Source organism: Parastagonospora nodorum (assembly GCF_000146915.1).
Source record: "Parastagonospora nodorum SN15 chromosome Unknown scaffold_33, whole genome shotgun sequence".
Lineage (NCBI taxonomy): Eukaryota > Fungi > Ascomycota > Dothideomycetes > Pleosporales > Phaeosphaeriaceae > Parastagonospora > Parastagonospora nodorum.
In genome coordinates this window covers 205,694-226,505 of record NW_001884581.1, presented here as the reverse complement: position 1 = coordinate 226,505, position 20,812 = coordinate 205,694, and the positions used below count along the sequence as shown (strand labels likewise).

The 20,812-nt window shown below is 50.1% G+C and overlaps 9 protein-coding genes across 9 annotated transcripts; 6 read left to right on the top strand and 3 right to left on the bottom strand.

Moving 5' to 3' along the window:
• Positions 1 to 663: 663 nt before the first annotated feature.
• On the top strand, positions 664 to 1,067 carry SNOG_14728 (hypothetical protein; the record flags this gene model as incomplete). Its single annotated transcript, XM_001804858.1, has 2 exons — positions 664 to 807; positions 1,011 to 1,067. The coding sequence occupies 2 exons, from the start codon at positions 664 to 666 to the stop codon at positions 1,065 to 1,067; spliced, it is 201 nt and encodes a 66-aa protein (XP_001804910.1).
• Positions 1,068 to 1,267: 200 nt separating this feature from the next.
• SNOG_14727 (hypothetical protein) lies at positions 1,268 to 3,093 on the bottom strand (the record flags this gene model as incomplete). Its single annotated transcript, XM_001804857.1, has 3 exons — positions 1,268 to 2,286; positions 2,340 to 2,848; positions 3,008 to 3,093. 3 exons carry the CDS (start codon positions 3,091 to 3,093, stop codon positions 1,268 to 1,270), a joined length of 1,614 nt encoding a protein of 537 aa, XP_001804909.1.
• Positions 3,094 to 4,789: 1,696 nt separating this feature from the next.
• Positions 4,790 to 6,507, top strand: SNOG_14726 (hypothetical protein; the record flags this gene model as incomplete). The annotated part of the gene is made up of 5 exons (XM_001804856.1): positions 4,790 to 5,269; positions 5,304 to 5,511; positions 5,632 to 5,904; positions 5,956 to 6,174; positions 6,239 to 6,507. 5 exons carry the CDS (start codon positions 4,790 to 4,792, stop codon positions 6,505 to 6,507), a joined length of 1,449 nt encoding a protein of 482 aa, XP_001804908.1.
• Positions 6,508 to 7,250: 743 nt separating this feature from the next.
• On the top strand, positions 7,251 to 9,176 carry SNOG_14725 (hypothetical protein; the record flags this gene model as incomplete). The annotated part of the gene is made up of 6 exons (XM_001804855.1): positions 7,251 to 7,424; positions 7,478 to 7,644; positions 7,718 to 7,770; positions 7,818 to 8,159; positions 8,446 to 8,603; positions 8,658 to 9,176. The coding sequence occupies 6 exons, from the start codon at positions 7,251 to 7,253 to the stop codon at positions 9,174 to 9,176; spliced, it is 1,413 nt and encodes a 470-aa protein (XP_001804907.1).
• Positions 9,177 to 9,638: 462 nt separating this feature from the next.
• On the top strand, positions 9,639 to 10,493 carry SNOG_14724 (hypothetical protein; the record flags this gene model as incomplete). Its single annotated transcript, XM_001804854.1, has 1 exon — positions 9,639 to 10,493. The coding sequence occupies one exon, from the start codon at positions 9,639 to 9,641 to the stop codon at positions 10,491 to 10,493; it is 855 nt and encodes a 284-aa protein (XP_001804906.1).
• Positions 10,494 to 11,262: 769 nt separating this feature from the next.
• On the top strand, positions 11,263 to 12,303 carry SNOG_14723 (hypothetical protein; the record flags this gene model as incomplete). Its single annotated transcript, XM_001804853.1, has 1 exon — positions 11,263 to 12,303. The coding sequence occupies one exon, from the start codon at positions 11,263 to 11,265 to the stop codon at positions 12,301 to 12,303; it is 1,041 nt and encodes a 346-aa protein (XP_001804905.1).
• Positions 12,304 to 12,983: 680 nt separating this feature from the next.
• On the bottom strand, positions 12,984 to 14,144 carry SNOG_14722 (hypothetical protein; the record flags this gene model as incomplete). Its single annotated transcript, XM_001804852.1, has 1 exon — positions 12,984 to 14,144. One exon carries the CDS (start codon positions 14,142 to 14,144, stop codon positions 12,984 to 12,986), a length of 1,161 nt encoding a protein of 386 aa, XP_001804904.1.
• A 1,158-nt stretch (positions 14,145 to 15,302) lies between these two features.
• Positions 15,303 to 16,663, bottom strand: SNOG_14721 (hypothetical protein; the record flags this gene model as incomplete). The annotated part of the gene is made up of 2 exons (XM_001804851.1): positions 15,303 to 16,484; positions 16,568 to 16,663. 2 exons carry the CDS (start codon positions 16,661 to 16,663, stop codon positions 15,303 to 15,305), a joined length of 1,278 nt encoding a protein of 425 aa, XP_001804903.1.
• A 562-nt stretch (positions 16,664 to 17,225) lies between these two features.
• On the top strand, positions 17,226 to 18,593 carry SNOG_14720 (hypothetical protein; the record flags this gene model as incomplete). The annotated part of the gene is made up of 2 exons (XM_001804850.1): positions 17,226 to 17,331; positions 17,368 to 18,593. The coding sequence occupies 2 exons, from the start codon at positions 17,226 to 17,228 to the stop codon at positions 18,591 to 18,593; spliced, it is 1,332 nt and encodes a 443-aa protein (XP_001804902.1).
• Between the last annotated feature and the right edge of the window lie 2,219 nt (positions 18,594 to 20,812).

The following is a 20,812-nucleotide window of genomic DNA, read 5'->3' as shown; positions in this document are numbered from 1 at the left end:
TTATCAGCTTTCACGGCGGACGAAGGACATGCCTTGGCATCAAGTTTGCCATGATGGGTGCGAGGATATCTCTCTCAAAGCTTTTGACAACTTTGGAGTGGCAGCTAGATCCTACGTGGCCAAGAAGAATGACACCGGTGAGTCTTGACTAGAATCGCCCGATGACAGTAAGACTGATTTCTGTGCAACTAGGCTGGACCGTTGATGCCGCGGATGCTGAAGCTCCAGTTCAAGAGGCTGGGAGAAGATGTAACTATTTACACGGACCAGCATGTAGATACTCTGCGTTGACGCGCACGGGGAGCTTGTGACGAACTGTAGGTATTGGTGCGTTCGACGAACGGGTAGAATCTGTAGGATTAGAAGACGTTGTGCCGCAATCTTGATAGCCAAGGTCTTACTTCGAAATAGTCTCTGCTTCTGTAATAGGTCAATCTGTACCCTTTATAGACGACTAGACAGGTATTGCCAATACCATTGATCAAATTTTGTAACAATAAAATGTTGCATCACATAACAGACGCCCTCTATCATACGAACTATAAAGTGTAGTCCATTTGCGGTCGCCAAGTGTAAGCAAATCAGCATAAGCATCGTCATAGATCTATTGTGTCGACCATTGATACCTCTTCACGGAAATGCGGCTGCAAGGCAGTGCTGGACATGGCAGTGGCCAAGCCTGTCGATTTCCTTGCTTTTTATGATTGCAGTGCTGGCGATAAAGCCGTTGTACAAATGCAGAAGCTGATCCAGTCACGCAGTAATATCGGTAGTGACGCAGGGAAGCTGCATGATCGTGTTCTGGAAGTAAGCAGTGCCCAGCAACGGGACTCGGCAAGGATTCCATTACCCGACTTTACTTTTTCCAGAATGCGATTTGCCCTGTGAGTACTGTTGAGCTTCGCGGCTAAATTACCATTGTTGTTGTCTGGGCTTCCATTGTGATCTGACATCTTCCAACTGTTGAGTTCGTACATGCGGTGCTTGATGCAATATGTGAGCTCTTATAGCTACGCGACGCTGCGCCTCAAGTCTTGGATTTTGCATCTCCTGCAACCGGCGCATAGGTGAATGTTTCGCAAGGTAAAACAGTCGTCCTTTGCAGAACGAGTTCACAAGGCTAGGAGGACATTATCAGAAGACTATGTCAAAACACTGTGTATTTGATAATCTAAACATTGCGAAGCCAAACTCCGAACGCACTTCCTGGAACCTTGGAGTGTAAAAGTCATTTACTAATAATTACAGCCTCACGTGAGGGAGTCTGTCATTCCTGGAAATTGAGATCATCCGTGGTGGGAGATTTTGCGAAGAGCTTTGAGAAGCCGAGCATGCGATGGATCTTGCCGCTTAGCCGAACAGCAAGGCGCACCTTTGTAGTATTGATGATCAAATCGCTCGGCGAAAGCCCAAAGTCATAAGTCTTTGCCGACACCGTTTGTTTCTCGTCATCAAACTTGGTAGAAAGTGACGATATTGACTCATTGATCATTGAGGATGCGGTGCTGATGGCAGGCGTGGGTCTGAGTGCAAAATGGCCGCCTAGTATTTGGTCGTTGATCCACTCGCCTTCGAAATCGCCGGCCTCGAGAGCTTTGTGGACAATCTCTGCTTTACCCAGATACAGCATGTCGTCTCCTTCAATCTTGATCATGGAGTTGTGCCAAGGCGTGGGCACCTGAAATTCGTATGATGGACAAATTGCATGACGATCTACGATAGACTCGATTGCGCGCACCTTCGTTGTTGGGAAAAGCCGGATGCCGAACTTCGGTCCTCTATTGGAATGTGCGTGAATAGAAAGCCTGACGTAGTTGGGAAGCAAAAGCTCTAACAAGTTCGAGTATGCCTGGTTTCGCGCGATCATTTCTGCGGCAACAGCAAAAGAGGTCTTTTTTCTCTGCTTCGTCGACATGGCAAGGAACTTGGGACAGAAGAGGTCGTCTTGCATGAACCGAGCTTGTCCTCGATACAATTTGAGTGCGTGTTCGTGTTGATCAGCGATGAGCTTGCGGAAATGCTCTTTCGAAGTCTGAAAGCCAGTCATCATTATCATGCGGGCCAGCTCAGCCTCATCTGTGCGTTTGGAGCATATTGGATGCTCGATGGACAACCCATGAAACCAGTCTCGTCTGAAAGAGGCCTGTGCGTCAAAATTCGAGAAGAGAATGTCCGTTAGCCCACGAAACCTGATTGCTTGGTGATCTTCGTTTGAGGTGTATAGGCTTTGGTATGTCTTCAAGAGAGCTCTGTCGTACTTGCAGATGGTATCGTCGTCAACACCGACTAGATGGGTAGATAGTGAGCACATGTCAATCATGCAGACATGAATCACTTACTACAGTCTGAGAAAACGTGCCCATCACTGATTATCCACACGGCCACACCAGGTGCGTATATGGCTTTGACGTCTTCCACAAATCCGTGGAGTGTTGTAAGTGCGATATGCTCGGCCATGTCAGGGTAAATACCACCGACCTTGCGGGTACTAGGAGACTTGCAAGGGAATGCAGGCAAGGCCATCTGTATCCTCTCACCACGGGCAACAAAGGAAGAAACCCGAAGTTGGAAGGTATGCTTCCCAATATGCCAGTCATCTTTTGACGAGACATTTCGCAGTGTATGGCTGAAGAGCACTGTGATTGCCTCAGTGATCTGAAGTACACTGCCGTTTCCCAGGCTCTTTTCGTCGCTATCAGGCCTTAGGCTCGTCTCCATCAGTATGAATGTCTCCAGCCATTCGCGGAAACCGTCATCCTCGTTCTGAGTTTGCGAAGCATCACAGCTGATCAAGCCGACATGGTAGGCCTTGTCTCGCTTTCGAAGTTCTCGAATGACATGTGTATGACTTCCCGATAAATCGCATATTTCAGTGTTTTCGAACACCGTAGAAGGGATGATAGTTTTCCTGACAATGTTACAAGATACAACAGACGTGCAGCTTTGTGAACTGGAAGCTATATGTTCTCGTAACTCTGTCCAGTGTTTGGTCACATGTTGTGCAGACCTGCCCTCGATCGAAAGCAGATCCGTGTTGGACGCGCGGCAGTATACGGCGCCAATGGCATGATATGGTGATGAGCCGATGTTCATAATTGAGCGTACAGGAAATTTAGAACAGATTGGTTGTACAGAGATGTCTCCGTGTACGGATAACTTGCTCAGTACCCACGATTGCTATTTAGCTTTTAGCGCCGAAATTAGGCCATCCTAACGATGGATATTCGCCTCAGTAACGAGTGCGTTTTATGTCCCGCATGGTATCACGAACCTAAGCACGGTTGCATCTGCCACATTCTGCCTTTGGCCGTGATCCAAGCCAAGTTCTTTTCTCAGCTCCGGATACTCCCCTGATAAGTGTGTCTGCGGCATGGTAAATAATAACGTCTTACCCTGCAGGCTCTACTGGGATGATGTTGCGACTGGTGAAAGGCGTGCGGTTTGATCTAGCCCATTCGGAGCAATGGTCAATCGCACGCCGATTGAGTGATGAACGTGGGGTGTGCTCCTCACACCATTTGCTCGTGATTTTCAAGACGAAGCTATCAAAGCAGTGCCGCGTGTGGCAAATGTTGGAATTCATGATACTCACCGGTCGATGTTGACGATTGAAGCAGGCACTAACACAGTCGATCGTATGCTGACGTAAGTCGTAGTTTATAGAGAGTTACTAACCACAATACAGCCAACTCTGTCACAATGAGAACTATGGCAGAAGATTGTCCCCTGCACAATTCAAAAGAGTCTGAGGTGAGCTGCTAGAGCCAACTCGAGTATGCAGTGAGCCGCACAATCTGGAATCCTCTCGGCATGCTCCACTCATATGCTGCACTCGACAGATTGGATACGAGCCTGGCACTTACGGGCGGCGGAGAAGTTACCCTCGCTGTCAATTGAAAGGGCAAAGCATGACCTGCGTTAGGTAGGTGCTAAAGAAGCCGCACGTGGCTACGAATGAAGCTTGATCTTACACCAGGCTGGGCTTGCTTGATCGCACCGGTGTGCTTGTGGGCTGTTTTGCTGCGACCATACATTAGCGCGAACGACCCGTGAGCATGTTTGCGTCCAATCTATTTCGCGTGGGAAAGAGCGGCCCGTTACTAGCGCGACGCACGAGATTACAGTCTACCACGGACCTGCGCAGGTGGTATTAGGTGGTTTTAGTCAGTATGCGGGTATTGATCGGACTTTTGAACATGTTGAGGCATCCATTATAGTGGACTGCGTAGTCTGTGTGGAAGGGAGACCCATCTGCGTGATTTCCCGCACCGTGGTACAGGGGGAGCTGTTATTGCACGCAGTGTTGATAGGACCTCCTCGCCGCTGGTGGCGCTGGGTGCGTTGTGAGCTGTCAGCCACGAGAAGGACGAGCAGGGTCAGATATCAGCCCAGTAAGCATGCGTTAGCGCACCGCGTCAGTTGAAAAGATCGGCCGGTTGCGGTTCGATGGGAAGCGTATTGACGACAGTTGGTGGCGCATAAGAGTGAAGCTGTTAAGGTGACTTAAGACGGATCGCTTGTCCGACCAGGGCGGCACGATTGGCATTAGCGTGTCTTGGTGCGGACCCCCATCGAGTGGAAGCACTTTCCCGTCTCACATCACATCGACGCGCATTTGAGCCAATTTTGTTTCAGCCGTTATCGAAGTCAAAAGAAGGCAGTCAGGTCACTAGCTCGGAGATCTTCGATATCGACAGAATGACAAGCCATGTAGTAGCGCCAGGCTCTGAGCCCAAATTCATTTGGCCAACTTTGCACACTCTCGGATTTGTCCCCATTTATGGGAATCATGATCGAATCAAAAGATCCAATCTCATCCACAGTTTTGTTTGGTGGAGGAGAATCCAAGTCTCCGTCTGCGCTGTCGGTACTAGACAATGCTCCCAGGACTACTGCCAACGACATCGAGAAAGCACCAAGCTTTGACCTAATCCCACCATACTCGGCTTTCTCGCCATCTCGACAATGGTGTATAGTGCTGATAGTTACAGCAGCTGGCTTCTTTTCGCCACTCACTGGGGCTGTCTACTTGCCTAGTTTGGTTCTTTTCGAAACGGTCTTCAATACTTCGAGCACAGTTATCAATGCATCAGTCAGTGTGTATTGGGCGGTCTTTGGTGTAGCGCCAATGTTCGGAGCAACACTGAGCGACTATGGCGGGAGGAAGCTGATCTACATGACATCCCTGGCTGTTTTCCTCATTGCAAACACACTTCTGGCAGCCCTACCCCCGACAGTGGGCGGCCTGTTCACTTTGAGAATTTTCCAGGTATGAGTGAACCCCAAAGCTTTGATGCAGCTAGAGACTGACCACACAATTCAAGGCTCTGGGATCATCCATGGTTACCTCTATTGGTGCAGGAACCGTAGCTGATGTCACAGAGCCAGCAAAACGTGCATCGCGGATTGGATTATTCTTGCTTGGACCTCAACTAGGACCACTACTTGGCCCGTTCATTGGTGGCCAATTCTCACACCAGAGTACTTGGAGATGGATTTTTGGCTTTCTTTGTGAGTGCTCCATAACGACCTCAGAGTCTGGACTAACAGCAACAAATGCAGCGGTCGTATGTCTCCCGGTGTATCTGCTAATTCTTTTTGTTCTACCAGAGACTCTAAGATGTCTGGTAGGCAATGGAAGTGTTTACACGGGTTCAAGTTGGTTTGTTAAGCCACATCTCCGACAAAAGCAGCTTGTACCCGATGGCCTCTATCCAAAGCCACCCAAACCAACGATTGCCGGACTCTTCAAGGTTCTTATCTTTATCCCGAACTGTATATTGAGCTTCGCTTCAGCTTTCAACTTTGCGGGCCTCTCTGCGATGTACATTGTTTTTCCGAGAGTCTGGCAAACAAAATATGGATGGGATGGAAGCGAGACGGGCTATGGGTATCTGGCTCCAGGTCAGCTCTCTACTATAAGAACTTCACCTGAAAGTTTGCTGATTGTAACAGGCGTTGCACTCACAGTCACCTCGTTCGCAGTCGGCCGTCTTGGGGACGTTGTCTATCGTCGCTACAAGATCAAGCACAATGTTGACAGCCCACCACCCGAGAGACGTTTGGACGTACAAGTGTACGGGTACGCTGTATCGGCCGCGGGAAAAATGATGTTTGGATGGTTTGTCCTCAAGCATTTCCATCCAGCTGCTGGGTTAATGGCGTCTGCGATTGGTACGTCGTCTCTAACCATTTCCACATCCCATGTATCTGAAAGCTGACAAATTGGTATGTGTAGTGGCTTCAGGAACAGGTACAATTATGGTGTCCAGTACAAGCTATCAGACGGAGTGTATGCCAACGTCAGCTGCGGCGCTCATTGCACTCTCAGGTCTACTGCGGAATGTTGGCGCTGCGATAGCCGCAGCCATCATGGACTCGCTGCTGAGTAAGATGGGATACGGTTGGTGCTTCACCGGACTTGGTATTATGGACCTTTTGTGCATTGGTGGATTGGTGCATATCCGTCTTCGCGGGCAAGCGTATCGTGAGAATTTGATGAAGTAAAAGTGATTGAAGCTTGGGCCGAAGGATGATCGCTGGATGGCTGTATGGCTGTGGTATTATAGTTTTCCTACGAAAAAGAACAAAGTATTTTCCATGGCCAATGGTTACTCTTCGAGTGATGCATGCGTCCCATTTTTGACTCCCTGACGCATCTAGCATTGTCTGAATATATCCTGGTATCTAGTGCATCAGTCTTTCATACATTGGGAAGGTGTGATGGGGAGATGCAAGTCATGGAGTGGCACGTAATGGCTAGAATGAATCGAGTGTTTTTCATGAACTTGGCCTCTCCCTGCACCCAAAATTAGTGCATTCTTTCTCTTGGCTAATTCCGTGGCGATTGGAGAGAAACAGTGTGTCCAGGCCGTCAAGGCGCGCATATGCATGTAAGAAACGGCGATCGTCGCTTCTTTAGGCGTTCCACAACTTGCTCAAAAACGCGCAAGGATCACAATGCTCTTGCAAAAGTAGACACTGTGCTGCGACAAAGCTACGGCAACTGGGACACATGCAGTAGTTGCTGTAGCCCAGATGTATGGGCCATCGCGTGAGCTGATACCTCGGTGTCTGTTGCCCACCACGGCAAATCCAACCAAGCGCAATTGAGCATCTGCAGGGCTTCTTATCGCTTGCAATCTTGTGTTCAACCTTTAAGGCGGCCAATATCAGCAGTTCCAAATGACGGTATCATTGCACTTGTTTTGCACGATAGCCCATCCAAAATTCAAACTAAGACCCAAGTCATGGCCACTGAGAAGGTACTCACCAAGGGCGATGCTGATGCCATCGCGGTTGTCGCGCTCGAATTGCCCTCAGACAACGCATCTGGCAGCAATGTCGAAAAGGCGGGCCCAGAATCCAGGAGGCCGATGGCGACTAAGCGTGCTCTGATTGCTTGGCTTGTGTTGTGCTTCTCAGTCAGCTACTCTAGAAGATACATACAATCATAGTATTTACTGATAGGGAATAGACGGGTCCGACTGCTGGAATGGCTTTTCGATACGTTCCTGCTGTTCTTCAGTCTGCCGCCAATGTTCTTGGACATATTCCCGGTACAAACAAGCCATGTGCAAAGCGTGGTGTAATCCGTTGCGTGGTTCCATTTGGCACAGGTGAGGTAGACTACAACAGTTACATGTAAGTACCATGATGCATTAAACATACAACAAATTTTAACTAGGGGTAGTTTGTATCTGCAGTCAATTTCCAGAGCATCTGAGGGAGTGGTATGCATCTTCATTTCTGGAGTCGCGGACTTTACGCGTAAGCGAAAGCTAAACTACATTTCTTCATAAAACTCATGTGTCTAGATAATCGCAAGAATCTTCTCATCCTCGGAATTGTGCTTTTTGGAACCTTTGCGCTGCCGTTTGCGTCCATGACTAGCAAAACTTACCGAAACCTCGTGTCAGGCTCAATCCTGTGGGTTTTCATGACTACCGTACAAGGTATATACGGCACGCTCTCCTCTTCATATATCCCGCTCTTCATGCGCGAAGCAGGATGGATCCAGGCTCGAACGAGAATCGGTCAAGATGGTCGACTGGTAGTAACCGAGGAAGAGCGTGCCACTAAAGAGCTTTTCAATCGTGGTACTATGGTCAGTGTGCTGGGCTTGCTCTCAGGCAATGTTGGGTCAATTCTTGGCCAAGGTATTGGTCTCATTATCGCGCACACGGCTGGAAGCGGGATAATGGATGGGTACAAAAGGTGCGCCAAACCGTGTTTCGAGTTTTTGTCTTCTGCTGATTCAAATCAGCTTCCTTCTGGCCATCACCATCGCTGGTTGCCTAACTATATCTTTCGGCGGTATGGGATACGTATTGCTACCCTCGGTGAAAGGATCAAAACCACCAACGAAGAATTATGGCAAGCTGGCCGTTACGAGATGTAAGCATCAAGGCACCAAGTTTTCGATCCCAATCTGATCTTGTGCAGGGATTGAGTTGCTCAAATCTATTCCCAAGTACCCAGAAGCCTTCAAGTTGTGTGTCGGCTGGGTTCTCTGGAATACAGGTTATAGTAACTTCAACTCTGTCATTGGGTTGCTGTTTCGAGAAGTCAGCGGCCTTGGCACTGGTGATCGTCTGTACACAGTGAGCGCAAATTGCACATTGTGAGGCACAAAAAAGTACTGACGTTTTGTCCAGGTCTATACCTTTATGGCTGTCACCACAGCTTCTATCGGCAGCCTCACCTGGATGTTTGTCTTCCCTCGCACCAACATCAAGATCAAAACCTGGGCATACTGCTTCCTCGCCATCAACATCTTTTGCATTTTCTGGGGGTGTCTCGGCATCGGCAAGAACGTGAAGATCGGCTACAAGTACGTTCCGGAATTCTGGATAGAGCAGACACTATTCTGCATGACAAGTTCTGCACTCCGGTCTGCCAACAGAGTCATGTACGCTTCTATGCTTCCGCGTGGTAGAGAAGCGCACTTCTTCGGTCTAGAGTTGACTCTCGATCTTGCGACTGGATGGGTCAACCCATTGGTGCAGTCAGTCATCCAAGACAAGACACATAATCTGCGTTACCCAATGCTACCGAACTTTTTCCTCCTGGTCGCTGCGCTGGGCTTTTACATCTGGTGCGACCTCGAGAAGGGTGTCAAAGACTCACTCAAGGAATTTGATGATGCTGCGCCGGCTGTAGATGATGGAACTTAAGAATTGGTCCAGAGGCGCGTCCTTCTACTGAGAGCCTGGTGGTTTTGACATCGACAGCTAGTACGGTGGACCGCCGGTCCGTCGATGTAATCACTCATAAGCCTTGCCACAACCAGATTTTCTATACTTACACAAACGTACGAAATCATGGATAAACAATGTTCGCGGGTTAGAGAAGGCGTAGTGTGCACATTGCGATGACGTAACCCGCACCTGACGAGATCTTTCACAACCAAGCCAGCCACCTGATATGCCCCTTAGCCATAAAAAGCATCTTTTCTCGCGATTATTATCTACTATCCACTCGCTAGAATACCCAATCCGAGGCCCTTTATATCATCAACCATCCCCGACAATACCTACAGCACCCTCATTACACTTTCGATAGCACAACGCATGAATATGGCATACACTGCGACCACCCAGCCCGAGGTCATGGACGGAAAAAAAAGATTGACTAACATGGGCCGCCGCACGCGCTTGGAGCTGACGACCGGCAAACTTATCGACATTCTCGGCTGGGAAGGCCGCAAAGTTATGGACTTTCCCTCGGCTCTCTTTAACGCGGCCTCCATCAAGCCGGAGCTTGTCATCGATGACCAAGTCACGCTTCCTTCTGACTTGGACGTGAAGATTGCTTGCTACTTCCTGTCCCAGATGATGAAGGTCCCGCCGATGTCCTTCGTCTGCTATCTTGGCTGGTCTGAAATCACGTACGACGACATTATGTTCCATTCCACCGCCGAGGCGCTGGGCATGGGTTCTTTTACCCAGAATATCTTCTCGCTGTATTTCAAGCGCGTTAACACCACTGTTCCCTCCGTCGCAAACATCGAAGCCATCGGCCGCGTTCGGACTCCACCGGGCGACAAGATCTACAAACAGATGGCGTACAACATCGGCGTTAAGTACTTTGATGGCAAGATTGAGAACCGCGCGGCGTTTGAGGCGTATCTCCAGACCAACCCTCGTCTTGCCGCTGCCGTTGCCGACACCGTGGACCGCAAGAGCAGGGCAGCTGCTAAGCTTGAAACGAAGGAAAAAGGCAAGGCTAAGTTTGAGGAGCGCGAGCTGAAACGACAGGAGAAGGCATTTCGGACTACAGAGCAGCAGGGTCGCGATGGGGCAAAACAATCGACCCGTAATCAAGCAGAACAACAGGAACGCGAGTTCCTGCTCGAGAAGGCAGAGGAGCGTAGGCACATGGAGCGGGCGGTGCGTGAGAGCATGCTTGAAAAGAAGCGCTTGGGCAAGAAGATGACGCCTCAGGAGGCGATCGCTCACGAGAAGCTTTTCGGTCGTCATGTAGCCTGTTAAGCGTTGAAGGGTATCTTGAATTAGCGTACGATACGATTTGGTTGACATTTAGACCATAGTGTTTGGTTTGAGTACAATCAATTGATATGACAATGAAAAGATTTAAATCATGAGATTGCTTCCATCGCTACATGATGAATGATTGCTAGCTTGACTCGTAACACGAAGAATGTATTCTTGAAGCCAAACAACTGTATGTATAAGACGATATTAATCGCCACTGAAAGTAAAAACCTTTGATAGTCATATATAAATCTTGTCTTTAGCTGTGCTATCTGAATGCGGACCAATGCAGAGCAGATAGCTTCTTACCAGATCTGAAACATATCGCATAAACTCAATTGTCCCGTGTTCGAGCCTTGCGGCGTTACAGAGTCCCTTGAATTGATTGGGGAGAAATCAGGCATTACTCACCAACAGTGAAAGATTTGGGACATACATTGTGTTCCAAAAGTGCCAAGCCGTCGGTCAACTGTTGGTACCTCACACTGTCAGGTGTTACTGCTTTGCCCGCCACGCCTTGTATATTCACTACGCCAAGTCGCTGGGCTCGCCCTCTGGTATAAATATCCTGCCCTCTTCCTCCCTCCTTGCTTATCAAAAATTCAAAGTAAACTCCTTACCAATAGTTCTCATCCAAGAATTCAACTCCACGTCTACAAAGCTGCAACAACCGTTCTCAGCTCTCCATCATCAGTCCCAAGACTCGTAAGAACCACAGTTCTTTTTGGCCATACCTTCTCTGACACCACTAGTCACGATCACCAACATGTCCAACCAGACCCACGCTTTCGAGTCCTCCATCGTCATCGGCTCCCGTACTGGAGGCGGTCGTCGCTCCACTTCCCCCAAGGACGGCCACAGCAACCCTGTCATGGCCAACTCCACCTCCCTCAAGGAAGATTCCAGGAAGCCTGGCATGGGTAAGGAGCTATCCACCTTCCGTGCTCTTGGCCGCCAGAAGCGTGGATCCTTCGCTCGTGGTCCTAAGGTTGAGATTCGTGCTCATGATGGTCAAGTCCTAGCTTCGCTGCCTTTGGCACTTTTTAGTGCTCTCTCCACCGTGGAGAACCTCGTCTTGAAGGATAAGAGTGTCTTCTACGTCACTTGTCCCGAGTACCTACTCGTCGTAGCTGTCAAGGATCTCATCGCCCGCATCACTCCTCTAGCCAACCCCAATCTCGATGTGATGGCTATGGACACCACGAACAACCTGTTCAAGGATATCCATATCGCCTCGGCCGCTGAGTTCCTTGGTCTCACTGCCTACACCCAGCGCATGTTTAACGCGCACTGGCACCTGATCAAGACCTGCCTTCCCTCTCAGGACCTCATCAACCTCCTGACCACAATCCACACTCCGCTGGGTGACAAGCTCCTCGACATCATCGCCCTGCGCATGGCAAAGCACTCCTGGGCTGGAGACTATAACGATAGCGAGTTCGAGGAGTACCTCGCCGAGAACTCCCGCTTCGATGCCATGGTCAAAGTATACTTGGCCAAGTGGGAGGCCAGTAGCAAGGCCTTTGAGGCTCGCGAGGCACACCGTCGTTCTCAGGCTGAGCACCGGGATCTTGCTGCTGAGCGTCAGCTTGCGGCGGAGTATCAGGCACTTGCTAACGCACAGAAGGATCGCGCCAAGGAGCGTGCTATCTTCGCCGCCAAGGAGCAGGAGGATGTCGAGGTTGGCGTTGCTGTGCGAGCGAAGATCCAGACCAAGGGCCTCAAGGGCAGCAAATTCTCTCCCCGGGAGGCTAACTACATCTGGACTCACATGGGCAAGCGCGTTCCGATCTCTTCTGGTGGATAGAAACTTAACTGGTTTTGATTTCTAGACTGACGCGGGACAAAAACTGGAGGTGCAGCTCAAGAAGTACTCATAGCTGATCATCACGTCCGTCGTATCCGACAGATACCTTGTTTCAACTGTATATATGGAAAATCGAGATGTAAAGTACAAGTGGGATTCGCGAAGTGATAATTCATGACGTGATAAATTGCAGACAGTTGTCGTTTTTTCTGAGAGACGCCGAGTTTGCATGTGATAGGATCATGGTGCGGTCTTTCTCGCAACGCCAATAGAGCACTAAACCACTTGAGTATCATTTCTTAAAGATCAATTGATGAATCCATGTTTCTCTTGTCGAATGTCGCCGATTTGCTATGTACATGCGCAGCACTTGCGCCACTACGGCCTTCAAGCAAAGATCGCAAAATAGAACCTGGGTGTTACCAAGTTGGGTGTAGAGAAGAAGGGAAAGGGACGACGACGTACTACAGGTAGTGCGTACCTCAAGCGATAGAATCAGCTGTAGGGCTAGTAAAGTGTGCATTTGGTGAAGTGCGAGGGTAGTGTGAGGGGAAGGGGACTAATGAGTGGACGATGCTCAGTTGTAACTTTGAGGCGGGAGGGTCGAGGGTTTTAGGCCTTCAAAAGATCGTGCTAGCAAGAAGCACACGGAGCGGCGCAGAAAAGAACCAAAGTGTAGCTCAACCGAAGACGTAAGCGAGCTGTTCCTCATACGACATAGAGTAGTAGTGGCCATACTCAGGCATATGAGTGTGGCCGCCATTCTGAGGAAGCGCAGCCCACTTGCGAATAGTGTAGTAGCAGCGACCATTCAACTGTATAGCAAACCGACGGCGATAGTTAGCGCCTGCAGTGAGCAAGAACTCCAGCATGGCGTAGTCGTCCATGCGGCAAGCGACGTCCAGCGGAGCGATCATGACGCTAGCGTAGCGACTGGAGCCGAGCGCAGCGTTGCCAAACTGCCCAGAGTGGTTGTGGAGAACCTCGCGGTTGATATCAACTTTGCCAGTGGCGAGCAAGGCACGGGCTGCATCGATGTTACGGTGGCGGAGGGTGATATACAATGGGTCCTTCTTCGCGAATCTATCTTGTAGGGGTTGGGTGAGCGGACTGAAAACTTCAAGCACCATGTTGTAGTCGCCTGTCTTCAGAAATTCGGCCACGGATAAGGAGCTGAGCTTGAGCCGACGTTGGCCGTGCGACCTATACAGTGTCTTGACGAGGGCCGAGTTACCCACAATCAAAGACCGACACAGCCACGATTCGAATATTGAGGGTACTGGATTGCCAAATTGAACCTGGTAGATCTGGACAAGAGCTCCAGCCATATCAGGCCGGTTGTACATGATGGCTGTGCTGACCGAATCCTCCAAAGGAAACGCGGACCTCGCCTGACTGGGAACAAGATGGCCTCGTTGACGCTTTGGTACCAGTTTCATGGTTGTGAGGTGGTTGATGATGGTATTGAGCATGGTAATGTCGCCCAGCTTGATGGCGTTGGTCAAAGGATCGCCGTAAATGAGGTTGATTGTATGCCAGTCATCTGACAGGTTCTTGAGTTCGTCGATGACCAGAGCATGCGCGCCCACGATCATGGAGATGTTGACCTTAACTGAGGTTTCAAGAGGTCCGTTGGTATGGAAGACAGCCCACCATGTAGGCGAGTGGTCGGCAAGGTCAGGGTCATTGACTATAATAGCGCGGGCAATGGTCTGCGTTCCCATGATGGTCTTAAGACCCGCACACAAGATTTTCAAATTGTTGTCGTACTCTGCGTCGGTAGACCCGAAGACGCGTTGACTGATCAGGTACTTCATCATCTGGCCAATCTTGACCGACATGGCGGTTCGGTAGCCATGCTGCCCTAATTCGTCGCCCTGAGCCGTCAAAAAATAATCGAGGTTATTGACGATCAGCATTCGGCCGACAGGATTCCAGAAAACTTCTTCCGGAGAATGAAGGAAAATGCTGGCGCGAATGTAGTGATTGAAGGCACCTAACCTTGTCAGCTATTCCGTGACAGGATTCTGGAATTGACTAGTGTCGACTTACGACAGACAAGGCGATGCACAGCAGCTGCGCCGACACCATCCCGAAGGATGATCTCTTGAACCACCCGATTCAATAGCTCGAGTGGCAGATCGAGTATGTTTGCCATAGAAGGTTGAGTCCTTCTACGAATGTCAGTGGAGATCATAGCCGTGCGGTGTCGCCTTCGCATCACCTGATGGTACGGAATGTCCTCCAAGGCTGAGACACTGGCCAGAGACCAACAGCGCGATCCCCACAGTTCCACGGAATCTAGGGAGTTCGATTGTTCGATTCCTCTCCCAAGAAGTACCTGCAGGAGCTGCGTGAGTTAGTTACGTTCAACGGCGTCCGCACAGATGCATTCTTGTCTGACACCTTGCGCATACCTTCCAATCACTCGATTGTCACCAATGCAGGCGTGCAGGCTTAGTCCCACTCTGGCAGAGCTGTATATATCTTTGGGAGGCTGAGGATCGATTTCGTTCGGTCGAGGGTTTACATGCCGGAATTGATTTGGTTGCGTGCAGTTGTGCAAAGCGGCGGGGTGCAGGCCTACCCTCATACATGCCCGGACCTATACGTTAGCGTACAACTAGCTGAGATGATTTTGGCAAAGACTCAATTCTACAGGAGTGGGGCTCTAGCCGTAAAAGCTCGGAGAAGTAGCCTATGGGGAAAGATCGAGCAGCTGTCAAAAACATGCCACGAGCGAATGCCGTATTGTCGAGCGAATGGCGGGTGCCATGGCACTTTGCTCATGCATTTCAGGGAGCGGACCAAGAAAAAGATTTGATTGTAATTAGAAGACACATGCAATTTAGGATGCTTGTCGTAAGTCTTGTGACTGGACGGTAAGGCGGGTCTCCAGTGTGAAGTATATGCTGACTGTTAACCCCATGTCGGTACCGCCGGTTGTTACCGTGATATACACCCCAACAGCCGTAAGATCTCATTCGGTTGCTTTTATTCTAGTGCGCAATAGACATTTGGTCCTCAGGGGAAAGATTTCGAAATTGGTTCCAGGTTGGAAGGTCGGTACCCGTGCTCTGGAGGACGATGCCGCGAAGATGGTTGGATGAGCGTCGATTCATGGGCCATTCGTGCACAGGAGGAAGCGGGCCGGCGCCGCGAGCCATGAGAACATCGACAACATCAAGCCTCTGGTGGTATATGGCAACGTCAAGCGGGGTGACGTTTGCCTTGGAGATCGATGGGATGTTTGACTTGGTCACAACGCCAATATCTGCGCCAGCGTCAAGGAGGGCTTGTACGGCCAAGGGACGTCCACTGCGCACAGCCATTAAGATGGGTAAAGTGAAGATCGAACCCTTGTTGATATTCTTGCCTAAGGCGGTCACCACGGCTTGAATCATGCTGGCTGAACCTGCGAAGCACACGGTGGTCAACGTCTGCCGTGTCACCATCGACCCTCCCTTTGGCTTGAAGTTCAACAAGGTGTCGAGAATGCTCTGTTCTGAGCTCGCGGTCAAATCAATCCATGGATTGTATTCACGATTACTGGGGCGGGGGCAGAACTTTCCGGAGAAGTCCAACAAGGCTTTGAGCATTCCAAGTCGCTTGGTCCCGATGGCGTCCCAAATGGCGTCGGCGATGTTGAATAGTCTGGTTCTCCCCGGTCCGACCTGAATTTGCTGAATCGACGTCAAGCGGGTAGCATCAGTCTCTGCCACCTTTTGTAGGATCCGTAAAGTTATCTGGAACAATGTTATGTCGTTTTTGCAGATGGCGATTTTGAAGGGATCAAATGCGAGCCAAAACACTTCCTGTGGCTTCTCGAGGAGTCTGGGCAAGAGCGTCTTGATCAACTCGTAGCTGCCGACACCTAGTGCAGCGGCAAGCTTGTTATGTATACCCAGGTCTTGCTCTGCCCACCTGGTAAGATTCTTACGCTCATCCCTCGACTCGTGTACGATTGGGTAGACCAGCTTGAATCCTCCAACGACATTGAGCAAACCTGTGCACACATTCTCCGCGGCATCATCTTTGTTGCTTTTAGTATTGCTATCCGCTTCAGTCGTGGCCCAGTCAACCATGCTCTGGATTTTTTCTAGGAGGAGCTGGTCGACGTCGAGTGGTAAGCGCAATCGAGCAGCCAGATAGCGGTCCATTGTAAGCATAAGAAACCGAGTCTGTGACCAGCCCGTGAACTCGGTTGTAGTTCGTTTGAAGAAGATGTCGGGTGGGATATTTCTGCGGCGAAAGAGCGACAAACTCCTCGCAGTTTCCATGCTCCAGTGATGCCGGCGACTTCAACGACATCGCGGGCAATCTGCTGGAAGAGCTCGAGGGGTATATCGAGAAGGTGCATGATAGGTACTTTGGGGACACAAGTGCGTCGTTGCGTACGCCAGTAGCTGATACAGTTAGTAAGTTACTGCGCGTTACAATAAGCCGGGAGACTGACGCACTTTCTGCCGTCCTTGATCGGCGTGTCAGGTGAAGACTGTCTGGAACTTGGCGACTAGAACAAACAATGCGGAGCAGTTATCGCGTCTGGTGACCTGAGTCGACGATGATCAAGCGGCTGTCGTGGTCATATGACGAGACCCCGAGTAGAGCGGCGTGCAACGTACCCGCGCTTCGAGAGTGATAGAGTGACGTTTGCCTTCACTGGCAGAAGCTGCTGAAGGCGATTTGCCGCTATCACCTAAGCTTTCTTGGTGAGCGCGTCGCGAAAGGTCTTGGGATCCGCGACGCGCCAAGCTCTCTCCCGAAGCGACCAAAGTGAAAGAACCGCGTATCGCGTAATCACATGACGACGCTATCTTCATCCGAGCCTAGCTCCCGCTCCACGACGTCTTAACGGGTCAGAACAACCGCATATCATGAGTCTCCAAGTACCCACACAGCCATTCCTAGTAGTCTCAACCATGTACATATTCGAGATGCAGGTCCCACCGGAGCTTGTCGCAATCGTCCTCCATCACCTGGTCTGCTCAGGGCCTCGCAATGCTTGGTTGGCGCGAGGCACTTGCTGTAAGTCGTAACACAGCCGTTTGCGTCTGTAGGAAGCTGATTATGTAACCACCTTCCGTACTGTCATCGAGCACGATATCGTTACGTACCAGACGAACGATGTCCTCCGGCAGAGCGAGAAGATCATGGCTCACATGATGCCCCGCTACCTTGCCCAGCGCTCGAAGAGGCTACTCGACGTAGACAGCGCATTGCCTACGCGCATAAACAACATGATGGACTATCTCTGCAGCGAGTTGCACATCGTCACGATAGATCACAAAGAGGCTTGTCGAAGGGAACTGTGTAAAGGTCTTGTTAACATCATGGGCCACTACAGAGTGGCGAACATACTATGGGACAGAATGAGCGGTCTCTTCGGCGGCTTCAGGTCTACGGCTCTCACCACTGGGGTCGAGCAAAACATGCTACGTCAAGATAGGCTCATGGCTGCCATGGTGGCGCGACAGTACCATCTTGTGTATGCTCAGGTTCCGCAAAACGTCGACGTCAGCTTCGAACTGGGCTGGGAGCCGCTAGTATTGGCCGTCAGAACGAAAGATGACAAGCTACTCCAAGCCATACTCGAGGCGTTGGCATTGGCTGGGAATTGCCCCAGTGCCGCTTGGGCCAATTTCTCGGCAGCGGAAGCAGCTGGGATCGCTTTAGACAAGCGCAACATTGCGCATGCTTTGGCCATCATTGACGGGATCCAATATTCGGGCATTGCTTTAACCGAAACTACTTGCAATCGGTGGCTTGAAGTAGCTATGGAGATCGGGGTACCCTGTCTGGTGCAAGCAACACTGCGTGTTCGGTCACCCACGCACGCGAAGATTAAGCCAAAATTATTCGAGGCAACCTGCAAAGCCAAAGAATATAAGGTTGCTGTTCTCCTACTAGATCACATGGACCTCAGCGTAGGCGGTCTGAACACCTTACCTCTGCATGTAGCTGTGCGAGCACAAAACCTGGACCTCATCGCGGCAGTGTTGGACGCCGGTGCGGACGTCAATCAACGCGTCTATCAAACTGGTGGCCCAAAGATGCAGAAGGACCGCAAGTACACGTGTCCGGTGGAGGTGGCTATGAGATGTGGTACCCCCGGGCTCAAACTGCTCCTCGAACGAGGTGCCACGATTCCCCCCCTCCGGAGATGGTTCAAAGAGCGAAGAGCATACAACCTTTTGCGCGATGAATCTTTTGTCAGGAAAGAGAGGAAGCGCTTCCCTTCATACCCAGACTTTCAGCGCATGACTGTCATTGAAGCGGATTCCTACTGAGCTGAGTGCCTAGATTGCTGGCATATGTAGACGAGGTCATTCGGATAGAGCGATGGGCTGATTTGACTAGAAGTACTCACCAACCTCGCGTTATGATAACGATACCGTGCTTTTCAGATGGGTAGGGACCCCCTCAATCCCGCAGCAAATAGGGGGCTTTTCTCAGATAGGTAATTACTGCAGTGAGGTATACGCGTAGAAATAGAACCGCTGAAGTATTGTTCATCAGCGCCTGTGCACAGAAGGACATAATACTTTCTCTTCTATATAATACTATCTAGAAGTAGAAAGCAAATATTCTAAGTAGAGAGAAGAGTTAAGAGAAGCTACTTACACGCCTCTCTAAAGTTGCATCTATTTTCAAATAAGCGTTGTTAAGATACCTATTTAGGAAGCCTGTTTTTGCGGCTAGGGGGGGGGGGGGGGGGTCCCTATCCATCTGAAAAGCATAATATCACATTGAAGTTGTCAGCCCGGATCGTGTGAAGCTCAAACCCACGTGAAGTCTCGTTTGACACCAGGTCCAAATCTATATATAATCATCATCGTTCATTTCTCTCTGCATGCATCACTAATCAAGGTCGTCCTCAGACAACAAGGTCCGATATAGTGTTCCTGAGCCGGCATATCCGGTTCCATTTTGCTTCCTGGAGGTATACGACGTGCATTGAACTCGGGCCGATCCCGGTATGGCCGATAAATCACGGGCCATGGCCACCACGAAAAGATCTCTTGTCAGTGAGATTTTAGCAGGCCCAAGAGTCGCGACCTCGCTTTTGGGGAAGTCTCTTATGTTCTAGAGCCTTGGAAGCATGCAGGGCAGAGCATAGAGGCGTTAACAGGTTGCTGAGCTCCCATTGGTTCACCACCAAGTACAGCCATGACAAAGTGAGCTCTATTGCCAGGCCTCCATTTTCTAGGCATCGCCATTAGATCTCATTGGCGCTGAAGGGGTGAATTATGCGTGTCGTAATGCCTTTGTTCAGCGCAAGTCGACTGCCCGCATCAATAGGAGCATTGTCTTCCAACGTTGGCGCAGCATACAACACCTCTACCGTATACGAAAACATATCTCAGGATACATAGCTGCCCGACGTTAGAAGATTGAAAAATACTAAATATGAGCGTATCCAGTCGTCCAATCAAGACTACTGCAGCTGACTCTGTGTGCCACGACCCGACGTACGATGCCGAACATTGCGAAGTGCTTGACTTCCAAGCAGGAGACATCAAAGACCTCCGTTTGTTTGCGCTAAGCCTTAATTGCCTTGCCAGCAGGGCTCCTTCACACTCCCTTCTCATATACGGAGTGCTAGCGTACTTGGTGTGCCCAGACTAATTCAAGGGTTTCCACAACGTCGGATTGGTCAAAAATGTGCATATTCGCTCTTGTGCCGTCCGCTACTGGCGTCAAGTTCAATCAACTCTTTTAGATGACATGATTACAGAAGTTAGCATTTTGAGCTCGATACTAAAGCTTGCGCAGATAGGCTATCGTAGGGAAAGAGAAGCTTAAGAGAGTCAAGATTGCTCTAATTTTCTCTGATACCGACGTACCCGGAGAGCCACATTGAGCTTCCGGTGTTTCGGAACACTCGGAAGACTCCAAAAGGTCTTCCTGTACTAGTGGCGGCGGTATGGATGGCCTCGAGTTGAATGGTTCGATGCTGCCAACATAGCCTTCCAATCCAATTCGACCGACCATGTACCGAAATTGACCGTTCTCTCCTCTCGGCCATCTGCATGTCTCATACGGGCTCAGCTTCAGAAGCTGACTATACGCAAGTACCTGCTCTTTCAAGGAAGTCTAGACCGCCGGCCGTATTGTTGGCCCCATGCAAAATGACTCTATGCTTTATATTGGAAGTTAAGTGCGCACACCCGCAACTCGTAGCGTGGTCCCTCGCAGTATTATAAAGTCGCTTTGAGCCCCTTCTGTCTCTAGCAAAAACCTCGCAACGAAAACATCAACATCTATTACTGCCAACCCAACCTCTTTCAACTACCTTTACCAACACTACAATGAAGCTCTTCGCTATCCTCCTTGTGAGCATTCCCGCTGCTATGGCTAATTTCAGCGGATCATCCCAATCCTGCGTTAGGACCGCTTGCGACACCTGCACGTCGTAATTTAGCATCATTCCATGTATCTATGTAAGCTCAACAAGCTAACAGGATGGATCAGATCCTAGAGCATAAGATCCAACAGTAGTAGCTGG